This window comes from Tenrec ecaudatus, chromosome 10 (genome assembly GCF_050624435.1).
Source record: "Tenrec ecaudatus isolate mTenEca1 chromosome 10, mTenEca1.hap1, whole genome shotgun sequence".
Lineage (NCBI taxonomy): Eukaryota > Metazoa > Chordata > Mammalia > Afrosoricida > Tenrecidae > Tenrec > Tenrec ecaudatus.
In genome coordinates, this window is record NC_134539.1 from 98,781,074 (window position 1) to 98,802,768 (window position 21,695).

Here is a 21,695-nt window from a genome sequence, read left to right on the forward strand (position 1 = left end):
CTCGGCCAGGAAGAGAGGTGAAGTCCCGGTGCCCACCACAATAAGGCTGGACCGTGAACACCTGATGACCTCACTTACATGGAATAAGCAGGTAGATAGACTCCAAAGCACGGTGGTGAGGAGTCATAAGATGAAGGAGAAATGGGGATGTGTGTGCTTCAGGGGTACCGAGTTTGCATTAATGGCTATGGAATGTTTAGGGGAAACAGGGGGAAGAGTTACTCAGCATGAGAAGTTTAATCAATGTCATTGAACTGTGGCATCTAGAATCGGTCGAAATGCTAATGATGTTTGTTGCATCTGTTTTCACCATAAAAGACAAACCAAAAAACTTACATCAGTGGCCAGCAGTTCTTCGCTGTCATCGATGCTGGCTACGGTGACCTCTCCTTGACTTATGAAGGGGAAGTCAAAGGGATTGGTTGAAATCAGAAGCAAGTCTGAAACACAAAGTTCCCATTAGCATCCCAGTAACATCCCCCACACAGCTAATTGGGAATGTTTCCAATAACATGGGTTTGGGAGCTAGGTCCACTATCTCGTGAGCTTACCAATGAGCTCCGGCTTTTTGTTTGACATGATCTGGTAAAAAACATGATAGCTTCTTTCACTGGACAACTGAAAAGTCACTCTGGATTTTTCTAAGAGATCTAGGGTGACAACAGAATAAGCGGATTCTGAGTGCTGGGAGATGTCTCTCTGGGGCACAGTCATAAGAAGCAGACATGTCTGGACTTACAGGTCTCGATGTCAGCTGATGCCAGCTTTCCTGTGGCTCCAAAGTGAATCCGAATGAACTTGCCCTGTTCAATGACAGCTTGGTAAATGCCATGCTTATTTGGGTTATAGGGTTGTGTGGCTGGTCTCTGTCAAGTACTACCACAGGTGGGTGGGACGAGTCAGGACATAGTGCTGCCTCTGAGAAGACTGTCTTCACCATCCTTTCAAAGAGAGAGGACTTCCTTCATCCAGTCTGCCTAGACCTCTGAGTCCCTATGCTGAGTCAGGTGCTCAAGTAGTAGAGCACCTGGCCCTGGTGCTGAAGGAACTTCCGAAACTCCCTTTGGAACTCTCTCCATGGGCTGCCTCGCTCTTGACTGCTGCTAGGTTTTAATCCTGGCTTCTTTGACCCGCACTCTGAAGCTGTCTATGCAACCTTGAAATTGAAAACTTGCTTTAGTTACCTGTCTGATTTCATTTCTGCCTCTGGAATTTCGTTCTGGGATTCCCAACTGAAGTTTCACATCCCTCTGACTATTTGCTCTCAGGTTCTCAAGTGGTCAGACTCAGGGACCGAGTCTTCTCTTTGGGGGAATTGAGAGAGGCGAGATTATATATAAATATGTGTGAATAGATGTATATACATATATACAATTATCTTTGTTGATAAATACATGTGTGATATATAATATACCAATATATACTTACATGTGTGTGCTTATCTACACCACACACATGCGCACAATTTCACCTCTCCTTTACCCAAAAGGAAAACACATATGTATACATTGCCCATATGATATTCTTAACTGATAGTATATGAGGAAATTTGAGGGTGAAGACATAAATCACAGTCTGGAATGCTGAATTTACCCAAGAAATGTTTGCTTAATGATACTTAATAACGGAGTTAGTGAAGGGTGATAGGAGGCATGTATGAAGTGTATGTTATATGTTCAGTATTTTTAGCTGTTTAATGGAAACTCATAGATGTTGCCTTCAACTTGAAGATGCACGGAGGCTGGATTATTGCTTTAAGTGGTTCAAATCCTCTTCTCTTTCGACAAGCAAGGTTATTGTGTCATCTCCCTATCAATGGGTCTTCCTCCAATGCTCATGTCATGTTCTTCATATCGATCATTTTCTCAGATGAATTCCTTAGCATATAGATTGAACTAGTTTGGTGAAAGGAGACAACCCTGACATGCTATCCCACAAAGTATCCCTTGTTCTGTTTGTCTGACTGCCTTTTTGTCTCCATTCTTATTCTGCATGAGTACAGTGAAGATGTGGCATGCCTCCAAATGAGAAGAAACAGCTGGAAAGAATCACTAGTAACTGGAACGTGGAGTGTATGAAATGTAAATTTAGGAAAATTTGAAGTGATAAATGTGAAGTAGAATGCTTGAAGATAGCTACCTCGTGCATTAGTGAAATAAAATAGACTGATATTGACCAGCTTGAATTAGGTAATCAGATTGTCTACTATGCTGGGAATGTCACAGTGAAGAAGAGCAGTGTCACCTTCAAGGTTAAAAAGTTTCTTTCAAGATCTACTTGAAACACAATGTTGTCAGTGATGGGAGAGTGTCCATTCATCTACAGGGAAAGCCAGTCAAGTCCAGCCTTACAATTGGACACACCAACCCTAATGAAGAAGCTGACGTTGATTTTTTAAAACCAATGTCTGCAGTCTGAAGCTCATAAAACATTCAATAAAGATGCATTGGTAATTACTGAAAGTTGAAGCTGGATAGAATAACCAGAATGATTGTGACTTCCAAGTCAGGGCCAGGAGAAGAGGCTTGTGAACTTACATACAGGAATAGGATAATAAGGTATGTTGGGAGGAATTGTCCTCTACTTTAAGTGGATGCCCCCCTGAGGACTGTGCTAAGTATGAGTAACATACCTCTTCAGTGTAACATGTGCCTCCATCCCCCAGGATGAGAGAAATGGAGCTGTGCATTCAGGTAAGTGGATAAAGGGCCAGGTTAGAGAAGGAAAGAAAATCCAGGGCTCGGGGGTTGGGGGGAGGGGGGAAGGAGTCTGTTAGATGCATCCACGGCCATTCCATCCTTGTTGGGTAAGAATACAAAATGTGATTGAGATTATACTGCTACCGAGATGTGTGAATTTCTGATGTACTTTGGCAACTGTAGGCACACAAGAGGGTACTTGCTCCACTGATGGTGAAATTAGTATAGGGCTTCGTTTATTTGGCAGGGTGGAAGTAAATGTGGGGTTTTATTTTTATTTTTAGTTGAATGCCGCCTAAGTGAAATTTTGAAGATGGCAGACTATTTTCCAATATCTGCAATATCTTACTAATACCGATTCTTGAGTCCTTCTGCTTGTGCAAGGTTTTCTCTACTCCAGGCCTACAGGAGGTCAACTCTGCTGGCTTAACTCACACTGAGGTTTTGGTGGCAAATAGGTCAGTGGGCATTGGCTAATGAACATTTGCATTTAAAAATGTTTTCATTTAAAGAGACCAATTCTAGCATCAATAAGATTGCCCTCTAATAGTAAAATTTGAATCCCTATGCCTTCAGGATGTTGTGAAGCTTTGTTAAATAAGTCATGGAAGGCAAGCTCAATCCTCCTCATCTTTTGAAACAAGCCAGCCCACTGGTCAAAGAGCAGCAGGATTACCCTGCTGGATAGATAGGTATGGATCACTCGGATGCAGGAAAAGTGAATTATAGCTTATGTGGCAATTTTTCCTATCTATCAGTTGAGATGAGGGTGCAATTTTTTTTTTTTTTTGCGGCAGCGGGACTTTAATATTGACTGGGTCTTACAAAGCGGGAAGAGTTGTCGTTCCTCACGGTCTTGGCATTTCCAAAGGCCTCCAGCAGGGGGTTAGCCTGGATGATCTGATCCTCTAGGGTTCCCTAATAATAAACCAGAAGAGGCAAAAAAAAAAAAAAAGTATTTACAGACTTTGTTACTGTTTCTGAAAAGGCCCCTGGTGACTCAGGTGATGACTGTTCTGGGTGGACCATGGGAAGAAACTGACCAGTCCAGGCTGGTGGCTAACGCAGACATGTCAAGTCTCTAGCATGTCCCATGCTACCTCAAGGAGTCTTCAATTTCCCACCCTAGAGAACGTCTGACTACTAAAACATTGAAGTGACTTTTGGCCAGGCCAGAGTCCAAGCAGAAATATGGTCCCTTCCATCTCCATTGGCCTTTCTTTTCTGATAAGGGTTTATTGTAAGTCATGGGTGACATATTGAACTTCTAAACTGAAGGTCAGTGATTGAGCCCCACCAGTTGTTCCTTGGGAGAAAGATGAAACCATTTGCTCTCAAAGATTCCATGTCTCAAAGAGTCCCCAAGGGCAGCTCTACCCTGTCCTATAGTGTTGCTATGAATTGAACTGGACTCGGTGGCAGTGGCTGGGACCCCACTATTACTAGGAACCAGAATTGATTCCATGGTAGTGGGTTGGTCTTGGTTTGACTACCTCATTGCTTCCATGTGTACTGTGATCTGTCAAAACATGCAGACATTTGTGTTCAGAAACAGAAATAGAACATTAACAATGAGAATGACTCAAGAAATCATATGATGGCAACAATGGTACTTGAATTTATGTTTAACACTAAAAAGTATTTCATGAGAAATCTTACCAACAAGTCCTCTACTGAAAGTTCATCCTTCCGGGCATCTCTGCTGAGGATGATGCCCTGCACTCCCTTGGTGTTCACCCAGCATGCGTTAGGTTATACTGGTCCCCCCAAATTTCTGGGTCCATGGACTGGCTCACCTGCATTTTGCCTTGCTGAGCCTCTTTCTTCTTCTCTCCAGGGACAGCAATTGTTGCAAAGTACTGGATGACCCGCTTGGTGTTCACAGTCTTCCCAGCCCCAGATTCCCCACTGTTGATTTGAACATAAGTGGGTTAAAGGAGAGTGGAAGGGACATCAATGGCTTACAACTTATTGGAGTGGAAACTCAAACTACTCACGTGATGAGGATGGACTGGTTGTCCCGGTCTAGAACGACAGAGAGATACAAGACAAGACAAAATAAAACAACACACCACAGACAATCAGAATGTGGAAAAGTAGGGCAGCATTCAACCAAACCTAAAACCCTATCTGTTCCCATCAAGTGAAGGATGACTCAGGTGAAGCCATGTAGTCCAGTACAAGTGCTCCATAGAGTCTTCTTGGCTGTGGTCTGTAGGGAGGCAGATCCGAAGACCTTTCTACATGGGAGAAAGACTGTAACTCTTTCTGCTCCGTAGAGAGTGATAGTCTCAGAAATGGACAGGGGGCAGTTCTACTCTGTCCCCTGGGGTCACTATGAGTCGGAATCGACTTGATGGCAGTGGGTTTGAGCTTTTGAGAATATAAAGTCTCAGACTCAGAGCTTGCGGTGAGTAAACAGCTTCTACTAAAAAATTATGACTGCATCTCGGGTGCCATTGCATTTTTCTTTTCTGCTATATTTCGTTTGGAAAGCAACGCTAGCTTTCTATTTGTACTCATGATATTAAACTTCCTTATAAACCTGATATTATTTTCTGTCAATGTAAACAAAGAAAAATCTTAAGTACGATACAAAAACGCCAAGGTTGGTGAATATGATGTAAAGATAGCTATAGATACCCTCTTCAATTGAGTTGCTTCTGACTCATACACCTCCCGTGATCCTGGACATTGTATTAGATACCTTTTAAGCATCTTCAGATATCAAATGTAGCTTCTACTACGGGTATCTGTGCTAAGTCGGTTGAAAGTCGGGCACTCAGAAACATTACTATGCCTACTGGTGTGACAGCTTAATGTATCTCTACTTCCCGTGCCATTTTGTATATTTAGAGAGGAGAAAGGGGACCCGGAGACGGGGGAAGCGGGCAGGAGAAGGGACAGTGCTAAACTTGTTTCTCCAGCTCTGCGTTTCCTACATTGTTACTAATCGAATCTCTTTTCCAGGAATGCCTATACTACCGGGCTCCCCAAGTCACCTCCTTGTGTTTCCTGCTCCCCCAAATAAGTGAGTCATTAGTGTGGGTAGAAACCCTGATGGAATAGTGGGTCACCAGCTGGGCTGCTAACCACAAAGTCTGCGGTCCCAAACAGCTACACGAGAGACAGGTGAGGCTATCTGCTCTCAGCACGATGTGTAGACTTGATACCCCACAGGGAGACCTTCTCTAGAGCGGATATGGGTTGGAATCGGCTCAATGGCAATGAGATTTTTTCTAGTGCAGTGTGGGTAAAGCATGATCACTAACCTGACTGTGCACTCTGGCTGATAAGGAAAGATAGGGTGTTTCCGTCTATCATAAAATCATTTGAATCGCCTATTTATCTTAATCATAGATTGTATCAGTGAGATGACCAAGACCTACTGTTAGCTACCATCAAGTCCACCCTTATTCAAGACCACCCCCATAAACTCATTGCCAGCAAGTCAATTTTGACTCATAGTAACCTTGAAGGACAGGGTATATTTGCCCCCTGTGGGTTTCTGAGGCTGTAACTCCTTATGGGAATTGAAAGTCTCATCTTTCCCTTGAGGAGCTATTGGTGGTTTTGAACTGTTGAACTTGCGGTGAGCAGCCCCATGGATAACTCCACTGCAACACCAGGGGTCCTCACAACCCCATACATAGAATGAAATGCAGGTTTTGCACCATCCCCATCTTTGGCTACAGATCCAAACACTGTGATCCATGGGGTTTTCATTGGCTACTTTTTGTAGTAGATTAACAACCTCTCTTCCTAGTCGGTCATAGTCTGGAGGCTCCACTGAAACATGCTAAGCATCATATTAGAACACAAGCCTCCACTGATAGGTGAGTGGGGGCCACGTTTAGAATGCCTTGGACGGGAATTGAAGCTGAGTTAAGGGATTGACTAATTAAATGCTGCCTCCCAAATCAGGGTTGAATAAATCACTCACCAGTCAGCATGAACTGATAGGCATTGTCAGAGATGGAGAAAATGTGGGGCGGAGCCTCCTGACGCTTTTTGCCTCGGTAGGCGGCCACCACCTCGGGGTTATACACCGGCAGCCACTTGTAGGGGTTGACGGTGACACAGAAGAGGCCCGAGTAGGTCTGGGGGAAACAAAAATCACGAACAATAGCTGATTCACTCAAACCAGGGTTGGAACGAAGGGCTTGTTCCCCAGGGCTTTGTTAGGTTCACTCACGTAGATCATCCAGGCTGCATAGCGCTCTTTGAGGTTGTACAACACCGCAGGCTCATGCAGGTGGGTCATCATGGCCATGTCCTCGATCTTGTCAAATTTGGGTGGGTTCATGGGGAACACCTGGTCACTGTTCAGAGTAACTGTCTGGATATAGGGAAGAAAAGCACATGATGAGCGAGAATACCAGTGAGCTGTACTCTACTGGTGTGATGGAAACTGAGATATTGCTATGATTCCCACCAATTCATGGATATCCTGAATGATCTCCATGCCTGGAGATGGTCCATGGAGAAATGCCCTGGATTAACATAAGCCAGTCAAACTACAACAGGAAACCACCCAGCTGGTAAATGAAAGGTTGGTTCAATACACCAAAAAGTGCCTTGGAAGAAAGGCCTGCTGATCTACTGAGAAATCAGTCATGGAGCTCTAAGGGAAAAAAAGGCATTCAGGATTGCTGAACCGATAGAGACTGATGGGACCACCAAGGCTATGGCCATTAGTCACTACTCAGGTCTGGAATGTAACTCTCTGCAGTGTTAGATCACTCGACCATCTAAGATCAAATGGGCATCATTTAACTAATGGCAAAGTTCAGAGGGTTAGGAAAACAGGAGGAATTCCTACAAGGTGTAAATCAACTCCGTAAGTAATTGGTTGGTTAACCTGTGTGATCAATTCTAATGCCTCCCAGTTAAAGTGCTGCAGATACATTAGGAGTGAGCCCCAGGTACGCAGAGATTTGGAGGCCTTCAGCCTTTAGCATAGTCAGGTGACAATCAGGGTTGTAGTGTGGATTGACTTGTGTTCCATAAAATGTGTTGAATCCCTGACCTTCCTGCATGTGAATGTGAGGTTCCTTGGAAATTAGGGTTGTTCTTTTGTGCTAATGAACCGTATCAGAATAGGGTGACTCCTAAATGTAATCACGTCTGAGTTATACAACAAGCAGCCAGGAGAAGTGGCACACATAGGAGGAAAACCCGACTGTGAGGATTGTCTACAAGAACAATGTTAAGAACATCAGGGAAGTTCTATTCTTCAAAACTGTGAGAAAATACATTTATGTTTTTAAAGCCACACGCTTTGATGTTTGTGTACAGCAACACCAGGAAACGGGAACAGGAAGCCAAGGTCAAGGCAGTGGGCCTCTGCTTTTACCTCCTGTGTTATCCAGACATGAGATGAAGGCTAGAACACACTGAAACAATGAGCACATGGAAAAGAGCCAAATGGGTCCTGTGCACCCCCACCTCAATACTTCGCCCGGTGTCCTTTTCTCTGGGTTATCTTCACCGAAACTCTGTCTACACACCTCCAAAACTCAGCTCACTTGCTCCGCTGTCATGACCCATTTTTTCTCACCCCTGCCTCTCCATGACGTTCCTCATTTGTCGTACCCTTGCTTTAATGGTTAAGACATTGGGCCAGTATCTTGATCCATATTGAATCACATTTCGAGACCACAAATTTATCTTTCTCCTCGATGTGTTGAATTTCAAAATTTTCATGGAAAAATCCCAATGTTTCAATTCTATTTTTCTATGAATATTTTGAAGTCTCCTCGTATGCGGCTTCACACTCCTCTCTTACTCAGGAAAGGTGGAAATAGGGTAGGAAACAGATAGAAAGAACCTGTTTTTCAAAAGCTCAAGTCTTAAAAGAGCATTGAGGGTTATGCAGAAAACGTAAGAGGAAGGGGATTTGCACCACGCTTCCTGACATCTAGTTGATGTGGAATATAGGAGAGGATAACTCTTTATGGGAGTAGAAAGTCCCATCTTTCTCCCTGTAGAATCTACACTACAGATCCCATCTCTTGGGAATAGTGTGCGAGGAGTCCCTTCTGCCCCACCATCTTGCACTAGAGAGAAACAACCAATGGAGCCAAAGGAGCGTACAAAGGAAATCGTTGTACCTTAGTGGCCGTGTCTTAGACTACTGACTGCACCAGAAGCTCAAAATCACCACTGCTCTGCAGGAGAAAGATGGGGTTTTCTACTCAGGGAAGAGTTACATACAGTCTGGGAAACTCACAGAGGGGCAGCTCTACCCTGTCCTATATGGTTGCTATGAGTAGGCATTGACCTGGTAGCAATGAGTTTCTTCCTTCCTTCCTTCCTTCCTTCCTTCCTTCCTTCCTTCCTTCCTTCCTTCTTTCTTTCTTTCTTTCTTTCTTTCTTTCTTTCTTTCTTTCTTTCTTTCTTTCTTTCTTTCTTTCTCTTGTTCTTTTTGGAACTGGGTCTGGTTTCCTAGTAAATGATCCAGGGAGGCAGTGAGACCCTCAGTAGATTCTGGAAATGGGGTACAACCCCATTCCAGTAGGATGAAGTAGGATGGGGAGGTGTCCAAGAAGGAATCAGAAATTAATTTCAGCTTTAAAGGATGAAAGAAACCTCTGTCTCATCAGCCTGAGATGGTGAACCAGGTTGGTACCTGCCCTGTGCATCTGCATTCCTCCCTGAGACAGTCAACTTTGGGAGGGAAGGTGTAAGTTTTCTTTACATTTGCAAAGTACTATCACCTAGAAGGGGTGGATGTACCATAAACACTGAGTTGAAAAATTTACTGAAATTCTGTACATTACCCACTCCATTTTGGAGCCCATTGAGGCCCATTGTTTCTGCTATCTCACTTTTGGAATTCCATTACGCCCCTTGTTTCCACCCACTTATCTTTGGAATTCCATGATGCCGTTGTCTCTGCCCAGTCATCTTTGGAATTCCATGACACCCCTTGTCTCTGACAACTCCCCTTTGGAACACCATGACACACATTGTCTCCATCCACACCCTTTGGAACCCCATGATGCCCCTTGTCTCCTCTCAGTCCCTTTGGATCTCTATGACTCCCCTTGTCAGTGCCCACTCCCATTTGGAGCCCCGTGATGCCCCTTGTTTCTGTCCACTCCCTTTTGGAACCCCATGATGCCCCTTGTCTCTGCCCCTTGTCACTCCCCTTTGGAACCCCATGATGTCACTGCTCTCTGCCCATTCATCTTTGGAACCCCATCACGTCCCTTGTCTCTGCCCCTTGTCACTCCCCTTTGGAACCCCATGACATCACTGCTCACTTCCCACTCATCTTTGGAATTCCATGACACCCATTGTTTCCTCTCACTTTGGATTCTCTATGACTCCCCTTGTTAGTGCCCACCACCCTTTTGAACCCCATGATGCCCCTTGTCTCTGTCCACTCCCTTGTGGAACCTGATGATGCCCCTTGTCACTGCCCATGTCCCCTTGGAATCCCATGTCACCCCTTGTTTCCAACTCCTCAACTTTGGAACCCCATGACGCTCCTTGTCTCTGTCTACTCCCCATTGGAAAGAAAAATTCTGTACATTAAACAACACAATGCCTCTCAGCAACTCAATTCTGATGCATAGCGACCCCTACAGGGCAGAGTAGAACTGGCCTTGTGGGATTCTGAGACTATGACAGCTGGTGGGTTCAAACTGCTGACCTTGTGGTTAGGAGCCCCTTACACAACCACTTCACTATCAGAGCTCCTCCCAAACAGCCACCAAAAAACACCCCTATGTCTTCAGAGAAATAGGCTGGAGCAAATGTGAGTGCACTTACCTCTGTTGCTGGGGAACCCACAGTGGAGTCAATGCTAGTAAGCTGAGTTTTATCTTCAGATGTTTTATCAGCCAGCATGCAATTTCTAGTATCCCACAAATACCCCACTCAAAGGGAAATGCCTGTGTCCACCCTCAGGCATCTGACGTCAACACTTACCCGGTTGTCGTCGAGGATCTGGACAGTGACTTTGTCATTCTCTCTGTTCTGGATTGTACCTTTCACATACATTTCCTGATCGTCCACTGCAAAGCAGGCCGTCTTAGAGTCAAAAGGGCGGTTTTGAGCCTCAATTCGCTCCTTTTCTGGTTTCCGAAGGTAGGCAGCTGCTTCCCCAAACACAGCCATCTCGGCATCAGAGCTCATGGCTGCAGGCCTGGGAACACCACAGAGCACCCTTGAGTGTGTGCCGGGGTGATGCCGGAGCCCGAGGGACGCTGGCCCCGTTATTTCCTCTCAGACAGGGAGACAGACTCAAATGCTTGCAGGTTTAATCCCTCCATGAGGGATCTAGGACCAGATCTAGGGACTCAGACTGAGTAACGGGGTATGTTACTAAAGAAAGAAAGAGGGAGAGAGGTATATAGAGAGATTAATTCCTACTGAGCCCTTGGGGTCATCAATGTCCTTGGCTGATAACTGAAAAGTTGTAGATTTGAGTGTGCCCAGAGGTGCCTCCCAACAAAGACCTGGTGGTCTACTTCTGAAAAATCAAGCATTGAAAATTCTCTGGAGCACAGTTTGTTCTATGACATGCATCTGTAGGCAACGGGACACCCCTTACAGATGGGTTTCATGGAGCTGATGAGCCAGTCAGGGTAGTAACAATGAAACATACAACTTTCCTTTAATTCCTAAATGCTTCCTCCCCGGCCCTACCCCATCATGATACCAATTCTACTTTACAAATCTGGCTAGACCAGAGGATGTACACTGGTACAGATAGGAACTGCAAACACAGGGAATCCAGGACAGATGATCCCTTCAGGACCAGTGGTGAGAGTGGTGATACCAGGAGGGTAGAGGAAGGGTGGGGTAGAAAGGGGGAACAGATTACAAGGATCTATATATGACTCCTCTCTGGGGGATGGACAATAGAAAAGTGGGCGAAGGGAGACGTCAGACCGTGCAAGATATGACAAAATAATAATAATTTATAAATGATCAAGGGTTCATGAGGGAGGGGGAGCGGGGAGAGAGGGGAAAATAAGGAACTGATATTAAGGACTCAAGCAGAAAGCACATGTTTTGAGAATGATGAGGGAAACAAATGTACAAATGTGCTTGACACATTTGGAGGGATGGATGGTGATAAGTGTTGTACGAGCCTCCAATGAAATGATTAACCAAAAGGAATAAGGAAAGAATGACACACATGGGGTCTTTATGATTTGGAAATGGACTAATGGCAGCATTATTTTCCACAGAAAATTGCAGCATCCTCTTCTGTTTGGATCTTATTTAGATAAGTTGCGTTGTAGTTTTATTTGGGCTGTGACTATTGAACCATCTGTGGGTTTGTGGTTAATTTTTATAAAAAACAACCCCCAAAACACACTACTATAGAATGAATCCACTTCATACTCAATTTATGGGGCCAGGGAGAACTGTCCTGAGGCTATCAAGCTTTACAGAAGCAGACGGCCACAACTGACTCCCACAGAGTGGCAGGTGGGTTGGACCAACTTGAGCAGCCAAGAGCTTTTAACCACAGTTCCATCAAGGATACTTGAAGTTTTTGTATAAAGAGACTGCACAGGGCAGCATTCACACAAAGATGTCTGCTGGTATTTGTTCAGTGTGCAGGTTTAACTTTTCGCACTTACTCGGGGGACGAAGATTTAATCCAATACTGCTTTCCTCTTTAGCGAGCCTTGGCAGCACTATTTTGGTAGGTGTTGGACTCCATCCACAAGGTCAGAGGTTCAAACCCACCAGCCGCTCCATGGGAGCCCAATGATGCTTTATACTTCTTTAAAGCTTTATAGCCTGGGAAACCCTATATAAGAATGCTGTGAGTGGCATTGATTTCTCTGAGGGTAGTCCATAGTGGTAAGACTTACGGGGATTTTAATACAGAGGCTATCCTCAAACTTTGTTGTCTCAGGGCCCTTTAGACTCCTAAAAAGTATTGAGAACCCAATGAGTTTGTTTATGATAATCATTTTGATCAGTATTTACCATATTAGAAATGAAAACTGAGAAAACATAAAAATATGTATCAATGAATCTAAAAGTTATTAAATCAATTAGGTGCCAAAGAGACAATAAATATTATTATGAAAAAAATGGCCATTTTCTTACATAAAAATCGAATGAGAAAATGGATTGTTTTTCACTATTGAGAATATCATGTCTGGATTCACAGAGGACAACTGAATGCTTATGTCTGTTTCTGTACTAAGTTGCCTGCTAGATATGATTTTGGTCAAAGCATACATAGAAAACCCGACTTTTCAGTTTTATACTTTGGAAAAGAAAAGGGTAATTTAATAGTCTTTCCAAATAATTTTGGGTATTCTTTTTTGATAAAACTCGGCAAGTAGTAGCATCCTCAAGGCTGGTTGTAATGTGGAATCTCTTATCAACCACACACTCTATTCCAGTGCAATCCACTGATCTGTCTTACCCATTATCACTTTTATCCAGGTAGGAGCATCCTACATTGGTTATTTAGAAAATATTGTTTTTCCCAGTTATTCAGAATTTCCAAATGCTTTTTAAAATCATAAAATAGGGAAAAACAAATCACATTCCTTGATATCCCCACTGGTCTCATCAGAAAATTCCTTAAGTATTAGGAATTTGTCAAGTTTCTGGTCACAAGTACAAGTTTTTAGAATTTCTACTTTTTGCTCAAAAGCTCAAGAGTATCATTAACCACAGATGGTCTTCGTCGGTTTTGCTTGAAGTGACAAGACCAGTTTGCTCCTTTTCAAGAAACCTGTCTGTCAGATACCCATCTGAATAACTCTTGTTTGTCTGCTATATTTGTCCTCTGGACAAAGATGGTGTTTTGTGGGAAAACAAAAAGCCTAGTTCCATTTGCGACACCAACAACCACCCGTGCGCTTCTTCTGGAGGACAGCCATCAAGCTTTTGGGCCGACACCTTTTCTTTTACAGCAGGATGGCTTTCTGAGCACTCCACATTTCGGCACACAGGATACGAAAAAAATGTAGAGCCTTAAACAATAGGCTGGGAGTTCAAATCCACCATCTGCTCCATGGGAGAATGATGTGGCAGTCTGCTCTTGTAACGATTCCAGCCTTGGAAATCCCAGAGGTCAGAGCTATCTTTTGCTACAGATGTGGTGCTGGGAGGCTTGCTGTTGTTATCAGCGACCCTGTGTGCACAGAGGAGGGTTGTTTGTAATGCCTCTGAAGACGATGACCTTTCCAAAGCAGACTGTCAGACTTTATTCCATAGCACCTGTTGGGATATTGGAAACACTCGTTTTCAGTGAGTAGAGGCGCATTTCCCCATGAGTCGCAGCGGCCGCAATAGCGCCTAACAACAGTACACGATGCTGATCATGAAACAGAACATTTGTCTCAGGACACTTGAATTTCTTCAGCCATATTCTCGCAAAGGTGGCACCCTGGCTACTTGAACAGCTTCAGGGACACCCCTTCCCATTTTCGGTGCTATTTGACCGACTGGAGGTTCTTTTTGCTTTGAGCTGAAGTTGTCTCTGTGGCTTCAGGATGGATGGTCCTCAGTCTAGCTCTTGGTGGCAACCAAACAAGTTCAGGCCGTCTTCCCACAAGACAACTCTTTACCCACTTGATGACTGCTCTGTGTCCTCTTTAGCTTTGTGTCCTCTAAGCCAAGTCACTCCAGCTACATCTTCATCTGTTTCTTCCACGATGTGTTTCTCCTTCACCCTCAGTGTCACTCTACCCTGGACCCACTGTTAATTTCATCACATGTGATCTCTGAATCACATGTCCTCCTTCATCAAAGTGAGTCCTTCACCTCTCATGACTGAGTCTGATGCCCGAGGAGGTGATTGTCCTTTTGGCAGCCATATCACACGGCTGATTCACTCCTTGCTTTCAGGCATGGCTTCTTAATCCTCTCTGTGCATGCGGTTGCTAAGTCAAATCTTCTCCCTCCATTGATGCAACCGTGTTTGGGACTCATGAGTGAGAACATTGATCCTTGTTAAACTTCCCTGTTAGATCACTCTTGGTCATGTGGTCCCCAACCCAGAGGGGTCCCTCCAGAAGATCCTTTAATGAACCTCTTTTTTCTTCTGAGAGCACAGCCTCTTCCCAGTGGGGTCTCTTCAGCCGCCTTCTCTGTGCCTGCTGCTAAGCGTCTTCTAGTGGAGATACCTGTCCCAGCTCACCTGATCTCCATCCATCTCTATCTTTCAAGTCTTCCTTGCTCGTTCCTTGCGTGTCATGAGTGAACCACAGCATCTCTTTCCAAGGAACTTCTCAGTCACTGTCCCTTGTTAGCAAAAATGCTATTGTTACTCAATTACATTTTGATTTTTGGGGGTGGGGGCTTAATCCATCAAAATAATCCCTAATAAACATGCATTTATCTGGAGGAAGGTATTAATTGCCCATCTATTTATTACTGCCATACAAAGGGTTTCCACTGAGCCCATCTTACCCTGTTAGTTTTTCATGTAACTGAAGGCACAGCTAGGTGAATCCAGGGTCAGAAACTTCTTCAGAAAAAGAAAAGGTAACCTGTGTGGGTTTAGACCTTGAGTTTTTGTAAAACCTTTGCTTTGAGATTACTAACATACTGTCTTGGAATTTCGACAATACATGTGTATACTTTTTAGTATAAAACATGAACCAATTTGGGAAGCCACTTGCTTTTGCTAAAAAAAGTTTGCCTGTTGCGCCTTGGAGAATATGTAGGCCATTGGTTGCAACTCCATCAATTTCAGCTCCTTGTGAGTGTAGCAAGAATGAGAGCGCACACACACTCACACCGAACAATGTTTGCTAATCACAATTCTTGCCATCAAGATCAAGATGAACGTCACTCTTACCTTTCCGATCAATCCTTCAGGAATGAAGTGTCTTCATGAGGAGGATTCAGACAATCAAATGGAAGCAAGTAAGCAAACACACAAACATATGAGCTACAGAGAATTCAGGTCAATACAAATGCAGCATGGGTTCTACACTTATTTATAAGAAGGTGCCTGGTGGACAGTGAGGGATGGAGATACATTTAATTTCTTAGTGAATCGCCAGTCTTTACATAAATTGGTAAACGGCAGCATTTGATAAGCACTTTCTTGAATACCTTCTGCATACAAAGTACCTGCCAGATACTTACAAGAAGGTACAAGGAAGCATAAAGTACACTCTCTGTTCCACTAAAAGGTGACTTTTAGTTAGGGCTTAGAGAATGCTCAAAGAAGTCCTTAAGTGAGACAATATCCATAAAACAAGTGTTCCAATGCCTAAATGAAATGTGATTTGAATTTAGAGGGATGTTGCTTCTGGATGGGGATGAAGACTCTTCAGGATCAGGGAAGAAATAAAGGAGGAAAATGATCCAGATCACAACTTGATGCTTCAAGCCAGTGGCCAAATTATTTTGGCAATGAAAAAAAAAGTGTTGGCAAAGAAGTCTTTCAAATGTCTAGGAATACCCTAAGCTCTTCTGAAGAAGATAAAGGCAGGGCAGCTGAAAACTTAACTTGGATGAAGGATTCTTAGTTCTAGAAGTTTATAACTTACCTGGGATATCCTCAAGAAACCATGAGGGCCTAAAGAGAGTTCAATGCAGAATTTAACTCAACATTTCCACTTAGTATCCATTCTCATTCCACTCTGGTGGAAGGCCACCTGGGTGGCACAATAGTTAAGCACTTGGTTACGGACCTAAAGGTTGGAGGCTTGAGTCCAACAAGAGGAGTCAGGAAAGAAGCGCCTGAAAGGTCACATTGATGGAAACCCTATAAAGCGCAGGCCTGCCATGAGACACACGGGGTCGCCATCATGTAAAACAATGCCAACTCATTGCTGTACAACTATGGAAACAGACCTATGCCAGGAAAACCCATTGAAGCAGGAAGAAACCATCTCAACACTTAGTTTACTATTCTGATTTCATCCTTCCTCACCTTTTCTGTGCTCTGGTGGCACAGTGGTTATGAATTGGGCTGCGGTCCGCAAAGTCATTTGTTCATAAAGATGGGTTTTCTATTCCCGTAAACAATTACAGCAGAAACTCACCGCACTCCTATCCTGTTCTGTTAGGTTGCTGCGAGTCAGAATTAATTCAACAGTAATGAGTGCTTGTTTTATTTTTTTTAGTTTCCTTTCCTGAGTTTCTAATAATCTCTGATTATATCCTAAAATTGTCAGACATTCCTTGGAAAAATAAATGCGTGTTATTATGAATCCTTAGTTAAAACACACATACACACACACACAAACAAACAAGCAAACTCAGAGGTAGAATCTCAGACTGCTAATATTAGTTGTGGTTAAAGTCATTAACCCACTGCCTTTGAGTTGACTCTGATTTCTAGTTATCTCAGAGGAGAAAGTAGAACTGTCCCTTTGGTTTTGCTGAGATGATGGGAGCAGACAGCCTCATCTTTCTTCCTTGGAGTGAGTTCTAACTGCTGACCAACTCACAGTTAGCAGCCCAGTTTGTAAACTGCTGCAAGGCATCCCTTTTCTGTGAAAGAGATATTATAAGTTCTCTGGGTTTTCATTTCCTTCTGTGAAAATGAGCTAGATGAACCAACAAATCATCCTTCCACCTTACAAATCTACCTCACAGAGTTAGTTCTCATGCTGAGATGGGGGGCTGAAATGCAGCCATGGATTCAGACTCTCCAAAGTCTCCCAAAGCTTCAGTCACTATGGTAGATACTCCTGGAGATTCAAGTCATGGCCCAGACCAGTCTTGGAAGCAGACAATCACACCTAGACTCTGGTGCAGACTAAAATGAAGAGAGTGCATAGGTGAGGCTCTAGCTGAAATAATCTCTGAAGATCTTGACATTAGAAAGGGGGGGTGAAATAACCAAAGAAATGGACAATAATAGTATTATACAAGCACAGATAAGAAATGACAAATCCATCTGTTTATTTGCTATTGAATTGTTAAAGATTGAACTGTAGGATTATCAGAATTTGTATATATTTAATTTTGTTCCACAGGGGTCTTTTGTTTTTTTTGTGTTATAATAACTTAAGATTCTTATCTTTTCTTCCTTAGTGAAAACTTTTTGGACGATACCTATCTTATCATGTTCATTGTGCTTAAAACCTTCGGAATAGTAGGTCCCCACTGTATATGTTTCCCTCCCTCTTTGGTAAACTGACCAGGTGTAATCACAGTTATTTGAAACAACAGAAAAGTGAGAGTTCATGAGCACTTACCTTGAGATGCTGTGATCTCAGCAGTCAGGGGTGTGGGCCCCTCAGCTCTCTTTATATCCCCAAATCTGGCAGCCTAGCATTCTAACTTGGCTCAGGTTGGTGGAGGGGATCACCCAACCAAATACTCATTAGATGTAAATGCGTCGTGGCTCTGATCTCTTACTCTTGTTAAATTACTTGGATAAATGACCAGCGGAGGCCACACAATGCCAAGTCAGCTGCATAGGGATTTTGACGTTGGACACAGATCTTTCAGACTTAGAGAGTCTCAGGGGCTGAGTGGCACTGGGGCAGAGTATTGGAGAGAAGGTCAGTGAAGGACACAGCTGCAGGAAGAAAGGGGTCGAACAATGGATGATGATCAATAGCGTGAACATTAACTCCCTTTACTTACCTGGCATTGTTACGGGACAGTGAACTCTTCTTGTCAGAAATTTCCATAAAACCTAAGATTGACCAGTTAACACATACAGTCTTATTTTTTAGCAGTGGATACATTCGTTGTAAAAGGAGTGCTTATTTTTCACAGCTTTCTATAATTACACACCGTCTTGCTGCATTGAATCCAGTATCTTGAACAGAATTCTCCCCCCTGCCTCCCTTGATCACCCAGGATTTCTGAGAGGTTATGTGATGAAGTTGTCAGGAAGATTAGCTTTTCTCTGCATGACTTATTCTTAAGCTGCTGTAAATTTTTATGCCCACTTCTTAGCTGTGATAGCTTCACCTTCAAGGCCAGCACCTCAGCTGTAATTTCTTTTTGTGGCTAGTATATTTTCCTCTACCTGTCTACTTTAGTCCTTTCTGGTCTCTGGGTGGCACAAAGGATTAGGACTCGACTGCTAGTCAAAAGGTTGGCAGTTCAAACCTCCCCAGAAGTGCTCAGAAGACAGGCTGTTCTAAAGGTCACACACAGCCTCGGAAACTCTATGGGGCAGTTCTACTCTGTTCAGCAGGGGTTGCCAGGGGTCAGGAGGGACTCAAAGGTCACTGAGCGAAAACTGCCCGGTCCGGTGTTTCTGTCATGCTGGAAGCTATGTCACTGGTATTTCAAGTGCCAGCAAGGTCACCCAAAGCAAACAGGTTTCTTAATCCAGATTAAGAACAAGCAATGACCAAGAAGGCCTTGGCTCCCCACTTTGGAGGAAGTAGCTACTGACAACCTTATGGCTTTCATTAGTCAGCGTGGACTTGCTGGCAGAGAAGGAGTAGATAGGATGACAGCACAGAGTTCACCCTGGTGACACAGTGGGCTACCCGTGGGGCTGCTGCCCCGAGTCAGCCATTCCCTGAGAGAGAGAGGTGGTGGTTTATTTCTGAAGAGATTGATGGTCTTGGAAACCCAGTTCTGTGCTGTCTGCCCTCATAAACATTTACAGTCTCAGAAACCCTAGAGAGGGTCTCTATGTCAGAATGGACCTGTGGGTTTGGTTTCTGGACTTGGAATTTCCCAGTGTTGAAGTTCCATCTTATTCCCCTCAAAGCGTGGGAAGACTGGTGGATGTACTACACAGAGAAGATCTCTTGATTTCTTAACACTTTGGCCCAGAAGAAAGCCACAATGAGATACCTTTTAAAAATTTTTATTTTCTAGCATCTTTTTATTAAATCTGTGAGAAAATGGAAACCAGTTGAAGTGCAATGAAAAGATATTGGCTAATTAAATTACTTATTACATTTAACAAAGATCTTCAATGAGTCAGATTGACACAGAGGCTACAACAATGGATTCATTTGTACTAGATGTTGTGGGAATGCCCCAGGAACAGGCAGCATTTCATTCTATTAGAAATGCCAGTTTGAGAGTAGTAACTACATTAATACATGGAAATATTACACAACCACTACAAATATTATGTGCCAAAAATACTCAATAACATAGAAGATGTCTATTTTATTGAACAAAAATAATTATTGCTAATAGAATGTATAGAAAGTAAAATTTTAAAAATCCTTAATTTCTATGATAAAAAAACACCTACTAACATAATATACCCAGGTAAAAAAGTAACATTGTCTTTTTAAAAAATCATTTTTTGAGGGCTTGTACAATTCTTATCACAGTCCATATATCCATCCACTGTGTCAAGCACTTTTGTACATTTGTTTTCCTCATCTTTCTCAAAACATTTGCTTTTTACTTGAGCCATTGGTATCAGCTCCCCATTTACCCCCACCCTTCCCGCTCCCCATGAACCCTTGATAATTTATAAATTATTATTATTTTGTCATATCTTACACTATCTGATGTCTCTCTTCCTCTACTTCTCCACTGTCTGTCCCCCAGGGAGGAGGTTATATGTAGATCCTTGTAATCTGATCCCCTTTTCTCCCTCACCTTCCCTCCACCCTCCCAATATTACCACTCTCACCACTGGTTCTGAGGGGTTCATCTGTCCTGGATTCTCTGTGTTTCTAGTTCCCATCTGTACCAGTGTACATCCTCTCTGGTCCAGCTGGATTTGTAAGGTAGAATTGGGATCATGATAGTGGGGGAGAGGAAGCATTCAAGAACTAGAGGAAAATTGTATGTTTCATTATTGCTACACTGCACCCTGACTGGCTTGTCTCCGCCCCATGGCCCTTCTGCAAGGGGATGTCCAATTGCCCACTGATGGGTCCTGGGTCCCTACTCCACACTCCCCCTCATTCACAATGCTATGATTTTTTATTTTTAGTCTCTGATGCTTGATACCTGATCCCTGATGCCTTGTGATCTCATAGGCTGGTGTGCTTCTTCCATGTGGGCTTTCTTGTTTCTAAGTTAGATGGCCACTTGTTTATCTTCCAGCCTATAGGACCCCAAATTCTATGTATTTTGATAGCCGGGCACCATCAGCCCTCTTCACCTCAATTGCTTATGCACCTGCCTTGTCTTCAGCAATCATGTCGGGGCAGGCTGGTGTGCTTCTTCCATGTGGGCTCTGTTGTTTCTCATTTGGATGGCCGCTTGTTTATCTTCAGGTCTTTAAGACCTCAGATGCTATATATTTTGATAGCTGGGCACCATCAGCTTTCTTCACCACATTTGTTTGGGCACCCATTATGTTCAGTGATCATGCCAGGAAGGTGAGCATCTCAGATTGCCAAATTGTTAGAACCAAGTGTTCTTATGTTGAGGGAGTGCTTGAGTAGGAGCCCACTGTCCATCAATATTGTCTTTCAATTACATTTTTTTTCAATTACATTTTTACATGAACTTTTTGAAGTCTGCATGTCCACCTGTATGCTTATATGTAAAATGAGGTATCTTTTACTCAAGAGCACCTAGCAGAAGGCTAGATGCTTAGTAAAATTTATTCTAAGGAATTGATGAATCAAGAGGATTCATGAGATAATTGGTGTTAGCTTACTGATATGACAGAAGAGAATGTATTCAAACTCTTGTTGTTGGGTTAGATGCCATTGATTTGGTTCTGACACACAGTGAATCCATGTACAACAGAATGAAATACTACCCATTAGTCAGCAGTCATTAAGAACTCACCATGTTCCAGCCATTTATCCCTATAATGTCATTGAACATTCTTCATCATAGTTCTATGAAATAGGTGTTAATATCATTACTATTTTATAGCAACTCATTAGCAGTTTTGTTGTATTTTGAAGGAACCAACTCAAGAACAAACCACTAGTAAGTGTAAGTGGCAGAATGGAATTCAAACCCTCTCTGTCTCGTACTATTGGCAGTACATAATTTCTGAGTACAAGTGCATGTCAGTTTTTGTAGGGTTGTGGTTCGTGGTGATACTGGAAATGGGTCCTAATAGAGCTGCAGAACAAGCTGCTAACCACAAAGATTGGTGGTTCAAGCCCACCAGCTGCTTTTTGGGAGAAAGAT

General features: G+C 43.2%; 1 protein-coding gene across 1 annotated transcript in view; it reads right to left on the minus strand.

Moving 5' to 3' along the window:
• Nucleotides 1-10,844, minus strand: part of LOC142458124 (myosin-13) — a 71,046-nt gene extending 60,202 nt beyond the window's left edge. The window contains exons 1-9 of the mRNA XM_075559167.1: nt 10,634-10,844; nt 6,895-7,034; nt 6,643-6,799; nt 4,697-4,724; nt 4,496-4,607; nt 3,525-3,617; nt 740-803; nt 552-650; nt 337-440 (exon numbers count right to left, since the gene is read on the minus strand). Of these exons, the coding sequence (XP_075415282.1) occupies nt 337-440; nt 552-650; nt 740-803; nt 3,525-3,617; nt 4,496-4,607; nt 4,697-4,724; nt 6,643-6,799; nt 6,895-7,034; nt 10,634-10,844 (1,008 nt within the window). The remainder of the gene's footprint in view (nt 1-336; nt 441-551; nt 651-739; nt 804-3,524; nt 3,618-4,495; nt 4,608-4,696; nt 4,725-6,642; nt 6,800-6,894; nt 7,035-10,633) is intronic.
• Between the last annotated feature and the right edge of the window lie 10,851 nt (nt 10,845-21,695).